This window comes from Schistocerca gregaria, chromosome 6, assembly GCF_023897955.1.
Source record: "Schistocerca gregaria isolate iqSchGreg1 chromosome 6, iqSchGreg1.2, whole genome shotgun sequence".
Classification (NCBI taxonomy): domain Eukaryota; kingdom Metazoa; phylum Arthropoda; class Insecta; order Orthoptera; family Acrididae; genus Schistocerca; species Schistocerca gregaria.
In genome coordinates this window covers 34,175,368-34,184,966 of record NC_064925.1, presented here as the reverse complement: position 1 = coordinate 34,184,966, position 9,599 = coordinate 34,175,368, and the positions used below count along the sequence as shown (strand labels likewise).

General features: G+C 41.9%; 1 protein-coding gene across 2 annotated transcripts in view; it reads right to left on the bottom strand.

Annotated features, from left to right (window-relative positions):
- Positions 1 to 1,462: 1,462 nt before the first annotated feature.
- Positions 1,463 to 9,599, bottom strand: part of LOC126278416 (TRAF3-interacting protein 1) — a 272,794-nt gene continuing 264,657 nt past the window's right edge. Inside the window, exon 12 of one of the 2 annotated variants that reach the window (XM_049978525.1) lies at positions 1,463 to 1,861. In XM_049978525.1, the coding sequence (XP_049834482.1) occupies positions 1,720 to 1,861 (142 nt within the window). In that variant the 3' untranslated portion in view covers positions 1,463 to 1,719. The remainder of the gene's footprint in view (positions 1,862 to 9,599) is intronic. The other variant, XM_049978524.1, reaches the window with a different exon arrangement.

The following is a 9,599-nucleotide window of genomic DNA, read 5'->3' as shown; positions in this document are numbered from 1 at the left end:
ATCGAGAGCACTCCCTGCATACTAGTTTCCAATAATGATCCCAATTTGTGGCCTCAGTATTTCAGCAATTATATGTCAGTGATAGCATTAAACATCTGATCAGAAATTCCATTCTGTACAGTGTTTAACTAGGCGATGGAACAAATGGTAACACCATTTGAGACTGAAATGCAGGATACCATGGTGAAGTCCCAATTCAGTGTGCATCTGACCAGCTCTTAGGAACACACCACTTCACCCCAATCAACAGATGCAGCCCATCCAAAATTCTGCACAGGCAAAGACTGTGAACCGTGTTCGACATTTTATGTCCAAAACAGTAAGCCCAGAACACACAGCAATATACACCATATTACTGCGTAGGTCTCCCTAGTCTAGGCTCATTCCTTTGCCATTCACCACAGGAGCACCAGCTTTTCAATGTTGTGGACCCGTAAGGGTCCATCACAGGCACCAGCAGAGAAAGCATCTCCATGTGGACCATCCAGGGACTACAGTGCTACAGCTCCAGGGTAAGAAATAGGCACACACCAGACCCACCCAGGTACAACCTGGTGCCCGGGCTGCAAAGGCATGCCACCCTATGAGGCCATGTGGCAGGCAGAGATTCCAATGGACTTCAAATACTAGCCACCAACTGACTACAAGAACCCACACCAGCAAATGCTGGGACAACCAGTGCCGCACAGAAGTGTAACTAGCAGCTTGAGCAGACACAATTCCAGTGGCTGAGTCAGACACCAAAATGCAAGAAGCCATCGAGGTGGTTGCTAAGATCAACAGTTTCTCCACCCCTGTCAACTGTGGCACTGTCCTGGCCATTTCTGATCCTCTGATCCATTAAAGGTGGGAGGGATGTAGTATCATGTGATGTAGATGTCAACTCAGATGATATACCAGAGAGCTTAGGGGTTTCAGGTCAACAACTTAACAATCCTCTGTGTGCTTGGTGCTCACACCATGTCAAATAGTCATATGAAGTCTCTTGGAAACCTCCTCAAGTACCCAAATGTTCCATCGTGACAATTAGTCTCTAGTATCATATGAAGCTACATGTCATGCACTGCTGATGACAATTTGTGTTTTGAACTGGTTTGCAATGCCTGCGACCACTGTGAGCTCATTAGTAACCGCATTGCTCTGAATTTTCCCATTTACTGTTCCGCCACTACCTACGCCTATCTGTGCACAGTCACACTGCTGCTGTTTCTGACCCCTTCCACATGATACTACCTAACCAAACAGAGTAGTTTATATGTCATTATTATTGAAGTTGGAAATGATTATCTTTTCTTTTACTTCCTTCATGATCTAGAGTTTATCATTATTCCTGACTGCTGATATGGGAACCTTGACAGTGATTCTCAGGGACTAGTTAAAATTTAGTGCTGGTGGGATGGTCTGAAATAAGGTCCACTCAGCTGTGCAAAGCTAAAGCCAAATAAGAAACTGATGGACTATATAAGCTGCAATTGGAAAGAATGCTCCAGTCTGAAAGTCACACATTTATTTGTTTTTAGTGTGAAATGTTTTGACACTTAGAATAATGCTTGGGTACATATATTTTCATAGCCACAGAATTTAACACAAAGAGCATGTCAGGAAAAAGAAAATCTTTTCTAGCTGCAGTATACATACATGTTAATGTGTAACAAATTCTTGTGAGAAATTTTTAAGCAGTTTAGTTTCTTTCCTCTTCCCCCTCTTTTGCAGTGAGCCTCATGTCACTAGTTTGTGTATATATTCGTCATTTTGAAGTATTTTACTTTTTAAAGCAGTTATTAGCTCTTGCTGGTCTTCAGTAGCTTTTCCCAAGTGTTGCAGTTGTCTTCTCAATGGTTCAATTAGTTGGTATGTCTGGCTGAAATAAATAATGTTAAGATTAAATAAGTATTTAATATATAATTAGTCTTCACTGCACTAAAGGCTATAATAAATCAACTATCCTTTTATGCATATTCTTTACAGGAATTTTTCTACTCTCACTAATACTGCATGAAAGTTGAGAAGACCACTATTTCCCAATCTGTGAGTGCTATACATAATTAAATTATGATTTCATTTCTTTTAAACAGACTGTAGTTTTTATAATGTACATGTTTAACTAGTCAACTAAAGAAAAATATACAGAGTTTTTAAGACAGTGTACATTGTGAGCAACCACACCGAGACAGAAATCCGAGCATTGAGGAATTTTTCTTTCAAAATTTTATTACACTTTATTTTACTATTCCAGTACTGAATTCTATGAAGAGAGAGAAGCCGAAACTGTGTGAGTGTGTACCAGATTTTACTCGATGTGCCCCGGCCCACAGCCAGTTGAAAGGCTTTGCTAACAGTGGGATACCTTAGTGTACCAGCCTGCCAGCCAATAAGAAGGTCGAAAATCATCATGTCAGAGAGGTGGAGAGGAACAGCAACAATCACTTCAGACATATGGTTGTTCTCTCGCCTACTGGCTCTCTCTTCCCGGTTACACGTGTTTGCTAGCTCCTCTCTTATGGTACCATGCCCTCAGTCTGGTTCCAGCGGCCTCCCAGTGCTGTAGCTCAGCTCTTTTCTTATATTCCTTAGTAACATGGCTTACAGCTATAACCACCAAATGTAGCACTGAAATTCTCATTACAATTCTCTTTTTGAGAAATTCTGTAGCACACCCGGGCGCCCACATCCCACCTCCATGCTAACTCTCTGCCAAAAAGTTATTACCGATACGTCATTTTGCAGAAAGTGGCCTCTTGTTTTTGGAAGAGAGAGCTGGTACACTGCACAGTACCCAGTGCTCGACGTGCTCTGTAATGCTGTGATGCACCTGCAAGCACACAGGTGATGTGAGCTACCAGCGCTCCCGTGTGTTCGGCCTCATCGGGCCCCACCTACACCAACATTGGGGGCATGTGCCACATTTCCTCATCACCACGCTGCCTGACAAGAGTCTTTGCTGATGCTGTTGCCACTGTCTCTGACAGTGAGTGTCTTTTTGCTGACCCACACCTGCTGCATCTCTTCACTTGACACTGAAAAGGTGTACGTAAGTCCCACTGCTATGCCCACTAATTTTGTACTCATCAGTGAACTGCTCTGGATGTCATTCTCATGGGGTGTTTTTGTTAATTAAATGTTGTACTTAAATGCTGAGACCTTCCTTTCATTTGTAACACCTTTTGTCTCTAGAAATTTGGCCTAAAATCTTGTAACTGTGCCCAACAAGCAGTCTGTGGCAAATTGACTGCAGGAATGGCAAAAAGTCACTACTGCCAGAAATGCCAAGGCTAGATAATGTCACTCTCATCTGAGAGCAGGTTAGTAAGTTGCTATTACAGAAAATACAGTTACAGGAGAATATTGCTTACTTTCGAACATGAAACTAGACAGACGGCAAGTCCAACTACTGCAAGCACCTCTGGGCTTCTGCAGTGGAAACTGAAACTTATGTAACCACATGGGTTATGCTTCCTGTAGTTTCATTTGTCCCTTCTTTTTTGGGAAAACTCAGTGAGAGTGTTATCACCTTTTTGCAGAATGTCTGTGATGTGGGGCACACTTGCTCCTGGAAGGACAGTTTTCCTCAGAATGTAACCAAGATGCAATTTTCAGGTGATGCCTGTACTTTTGTGGATTCTGTTGATGCTGTACATGATGCAACAAGCTTGCATGTGCTGGCAAAAGGGGTGTGCAGAACATGACTCTGATAAAAGTAGCTTCATCTGTTACAGAGAGCAGTTGTCCATTTTGTACCACAAAAATGTCTGCCAGGATCTCAAAGCTTTTGCAGGTAGAATACTAAATGTATCTTTCCACACATATGCTCTGGGCAAAGATGATAAATGAAATGAGGTTCTCATTGAAGAAACTGGCCTGAGAGCTTCTGATGTGTTTATTCATGAAATAAAGTTACAACGGTGTCCCTCACCTCATTAGACAAAGCTGTGAGACAGGCTCTGTTACATGAGGATATGGGTCGATTTGTTTGAACTCCCCTGCATAGCAATGAGCCATGTTGTGCTTCTGTAAATGATACAGATTTTTAGAAGTGTGAGGAATGGAACCACACAGCTGAGCACTGCTGCACTCCCTGTTGTACAAAATGTCATATGATAGTGCATGCAACTGACAGCTGTCTGCAAAGTCAGAGGTAGTTTTCCGCAGCAGTCACATCACAAAGTAATACACAAAATTGGAGGGCACAATGGGGAAACACAAGTGTGCAGTGGGAAAATGAGTGTGGAGGAGGTCCTGCCAGTCACCTTCGCCCCCTGCAAGAGCGATGAACCATTTGAGATAGTGAGAAATCAGTGAGGTGGAAAATATAGTGTTAGAAGGCAAGCTCAGAGGAAGAACTGTCAAAATGCTAATAGAAAGAGGAGCCCAGTTAGTGTTTTATTTGTGTCACAATGTGACAAGTGTGTGCTAAAACTACCATACAACAACATCAGAGGTTTAGTTGATGAGAAAATAATTCCTGTAGGCACTGACAAGTAGACATGCAGATTGATGGGAGAAGGTACAAGTTTGACATGGAACTGGTCAGGAAATGCAGACCAGGTTTCAATGCTGTTTCAGGGAACAATTTCATGAGCCTTTTCAGGCAGAGATTGATTATAAGATGTGAACTGTTCAATTCAGTGAGGCAACTTACTGTTCCGGCAATAAGCGTACCTCAGTCGTGAGGAACCTGTGGTGTGAGGCCTACTCCACAGGCTCCAATAAAACCACGTACATGGGCATTAAAAACTATCACCCCCCCCTCAGAATCAGCAGAGGAATGGGAAAAGTTCTCTGAATTGATGCCAAAACTCAGATACCACTGAGATTGGACTTTCTGGTTGATCTGTACAGACAGAATGACATTCTCAACTAGGTTCAATATTATGTCAAAAGGAGAATAAGTAATGCAGAAACAGTGGGAAAGAAGATATGAGTATCAGTATGTGTTGATAATTTTTGTCAGAGAGATGTAGAGATTCCACTTAGAACTATACTGGCCAGTGAAGAGGAAGTAACTGAAGAAGCGGTTCAATATGAAAAACACTTTAAACGAAGTAGGAAAAAGCAGTTGCCAGAAAGAAAGGTTCATGAAATTATGCCTTTTCTAACATGAGAAATTAGCATGTTTGCCTGATTCAGAGTAAAATCTTTTATGCCCAGTTCTGGAAGAACGTGTGTGGCTACTGTAGGAATGGCACTATTTGCCAGCAACTAACCCCTTACTGCACGAAATTCTCACACAAGATGCTAGACTGATCACCCAGAAACCATACAGACTGCCATTTCACCTACAATCTGTTGTCGAGGAAACTATTCAGCTGCAGGTGGCTGTAGGGATAATTCAACCTTCTGCAAGCCTTGGTCTTTGCCTATTGTCGTGGTCTCTAAAAAGGCATTCAATGGAGAAAGTCCTATTGTCTGTGTGTTGATGAGAGACTGTCACATCAGCTCACAACCCCGGACACACATCCTCTACCCCATATCGATGAAACACTGGACAGATTAGGAAATTTGATTGTGCCACAAGATAGACCCAAAACTCTGGTACCGCGCGCTGCAGAATTTGAATCCCCACCAGATGTCATGGACATCGAAGACCCCTGGAGGTCTCTGCACCAGCGCACTGTAAGCTGTGGCGGCTCATGCCTCCTCGCCCACATTTAGTGTGAGGTCACCACAGTGGAACACGGCCAATAGTGGCACCCCCGATAAAGTATTTAAGTGCCTGGCTCTCGCACAGACAGCGAGTCTAATCTTGTGTACGTCTCTGGACACACCGCCTCGCCATAGACAACTTATTTACTTTCTTGTTCTGTGTACAAGTGGACGTGATTGTTAAGTTTTCTTGTGACTCTATTGTTTCGATCTTATTTGTTTTGCCCTTCATTGGTCGTGTCCGTCCTCTTCCGTTGTGTTGTTGTTCGCAGGCCGCTCCGGGGCCCCTCCGCGCTTCCTGTCACTTCAACCCTGCGACCCTGCGACCGTTACGGTCGCCGTTACGACAAACAACTTCTGGATATTATGAGTTTCTTTGTATTCCTTTTGATCTAAGGAATGTGCCTGCTACTTTTCAAATATTCGCTGAATTACTATTGAGAGGCTTGAAGCCCACTATGTGTCTCTTATATTTTGATGATATAACAACTTTTTCAAGAACAGTTGAGGAACATGCAGTAAAGTTACATACTGAGTTGCCCAAGATGCAAAGTGCTCAATTAAGCTCAAAAATAGAGAAGTGTTTGCTTGCAAAGCCACAGGTCCAGTACCTGGGACATATTTGTGCAGACGTAGTTAAGCCACGCCTAAGGTTGACAGAAGCAGTTGAGAATTATCCAGTTCCTACTAATTTTAAGAAGCTACAGTCACTCCTTGGCCTAGCTAATTACTGTCACTGTTTTGTGAAGGATTATGCCATGGTGACTAAACCCTTGACGAAGTTATTGAAGAAAGGTGCTGAGTGGATAGAAGAGAGTGAGATAGCCAAGAGACAAATTAAGAATGCTTTAATTAGTTCACTTTTGCTGGTCTCCCCAGATTCTGAAAAACCCTTTATTCTTTCAACAGACACTTTCAGATTATGCTCTCAGAGCTGTCTTTAGTCAGGAGTATAATGGAGAGAAAAAAATCCCATAGGTTGTGTTTCTAGACAGATGTATTAAGAAGAAGTAAACTGTAGTGTTACTGAAAACAAGTTACTGGTCCTTGTTTTGGGAGTAAATTATTTCAAATTCCATTTGTATGGGTGGAAGTTCACAGTGATCACTGACCACGCTGGCCTGATGTGAGTACTGTAACTTTTGTAATAAAATGATGTGCACCATAAACGAGGTTGTTTGAACAATGGTAATCCCAAAAGTAAGGTCTCCTATTTTTTTATAAGTACGTAGACCTGTTTATTTTTACAATGGTTTACGTCAGTTTACAGCTTGAACTTTTAGCTATTGTTCAACATAATCACCATTTCTGTCAATGCATCCTTGTAAACACTGTGGCAGTTTTTGTATGCCCATTTCATACCAGCTTGCCGCCATGCTGTTCAGAAAAGTATGAAGCTCTTCTTTCACCTCATCATCGGAGCTGAATCGCTGGGATCATAATTAACGCTGACAGGTACTGTGAGACTCCGGAAAAACTCAAATAGACAATTCATAACCGGAGGAAAGGAATGTTGAGCAAGGGCATACACATTCTCCATGACAACGCTCGCCCACACATCGCTTGGCAAACCGTTGCTCTCCTGCATCAGTTTCAGTGGAACATAATCACCCACCCACCCTACAGTCCTGACTTGGCGTCCAGTGACATCACCTGTTCCCTGGGTTAAAAGAACATTTGGCTGGAAAGTGATTCAGCTCCAACGACGAGGTGAAAGAAGAGGTTCATAACTTCCTGAACAGCAAGGCGGCAAGCTGGTATGACATGGGCATACAAAAACTGCTACAGCGTCTACAAAAATGCATTGACAGAAATGGTGGTTATATCAAAAAATAGCTAAATGTTCAAGCTGTAAACTGATGTAAACATTGTAGAAATTAACAGGTCTATGTACTTATAAAAAAAATAGGAGACCTTACTTTTGGGATTACCCTCGTATCAAAATGATGATGGCTTAAGTTGCGAAGTACAGGTTGTCCAGACTAACGATGTTCTCATAGAAGAGTTGAAATAAGCACAGGAAAGAGATGTAGAATCTTACTGGTATGCTTCCAACACAGATTTTGTCAGAGAGGTTGGTATCTTATACTGTAAGAACCACTTGGGTAACTGGGTAGTAGTATAACTGGGGCAGACTCACATGACAATACATATCACAGCTGTGGCACCGTCTGTTGGAACATGTGTATTGTGGGAAATTTCACCAAGAATTTTCTGACGAGAGAGAAAAGTGATTTAGAAACAAAAATATAAGTGGCAAGAGAAGTTAGCAACAATGAAACATATCTGCTTTAAATCCATATCAGGTTTGATTGTGTTTTCAATGATAAGTCAGAAATTGGTGTTAAAAACAAAAAATAACATTTGAATAAAGCTGTGTCAAAATGGAAACCACAGAGTAAAGAAGTCGGACGAATTTATAGATGAACACATGGCACTGTTAAAGGCAAACGAAAATGAAAAAATGATGTATTTATTGGAACCTGGAACGTACAATTGTTGTACAGGACGGGGCCCCTGAGGTCACTGGTAGATCAACTTGATAAAACCAAGGAAGGCATAATTGTCCTACAGGAAATACAATGGACAGGACATGGAGTGCTTGATATGGGAAGCTGGATAATTTTCTACCATGGTTCAGAGAGCCACCATGAATTTGGTACAGTGTTCACGGTAAGACAAAAATTTAAACACCTAGTGAGGGGATTCACTGGAATAACATCTAGGATCACACATATGACATTGAAGACCTGAGTCTCAAACTACTCATTGATCAAGGTACATGCTCCCACAGAAGTATCAGATGACCAGGATAAAGACACTTTCTTTGAGGACCTCGAGAGAACTTGTGACAGATGCCCTGTGAATGACACTAAAATAATTATTGGAGACCTCAATGCACAGATTGGCAAAGAACATTACTTCCCAGCAATAGGAAATCACAGCCTCCATGAATACATTAATGACAACGGCCACAGAGTCATTCAGTTTGCACTGTCACATAACATGGCTGTGGGTACCACTATGTTCCCACACAAAAGGGTTCATAAAGCAACATGTTGTAGCACTGATCAGCGTACCGTCAACCAAATCAATCATGTAATTATTGACGGCAGGCATTTCTCAAACTTACTAGATGTACGAACTTACAGAGAAGTTAATGTACATTCAGACCACTACCTTGTAATTGCGAAACTAGGAGCTAGAATATTCCTTGCAAGAAAAGTCAAAGGAACATCTCAAAGTAAGTATATGGTATTGAAGTTAAAAAATGAAGACATCTTTAAAATGTACACTGAGAAGGTTGCTGACAAGGGAACCTCCCCATCGCACCCCCCTCAGATTTAGTTATAAGTTGGCACAGTGGATAGGCCTTGAAATCGTAAACACAGATCAATCAAGAAAACAGGAAGAAGTTGTGTGGAACTATGAAAAAAATAAGCAAAATATACAAACTGAGTAGTCCACGCACAAGATAGGCAACATCAAGGATAGTGTGAGCTCAGGAGTGCCATGGTCCTGCGATTAGCGTGAGCAGATGCAGAACAAGAGGTCCTCGGTTTAAGTCTTCCCTCGAGTGAAAAGTTTAATTTTTTATTTTCAGACAATTATTATCGGACTGTCCGTCCATCTGATGCAAGGTAACTGTGCCATAGTATGGGGACGCTATACCTAAACAAACATCGAAACACACAACGTCAGTCGACTACAGCACAGAGAAGAGAGTATTCCTGCTAACGAGGCTCCCTGGCTGGCAGTTGACTGTTCGCTACTTTGGACAAGAGTGCATTAAATACGTGAGATGTATTCTGTGGCCAATATGAATCCAGCAAATATAGCTTGCGACTTCAATACCAAGGTCAATGAATATTTTCCGAACCGTAAGGAATCAAAAAGTTCCTTAAGGGATCGAACAATTGTCGAACATTTGCATGATTATTTCCTACATTTGTTGA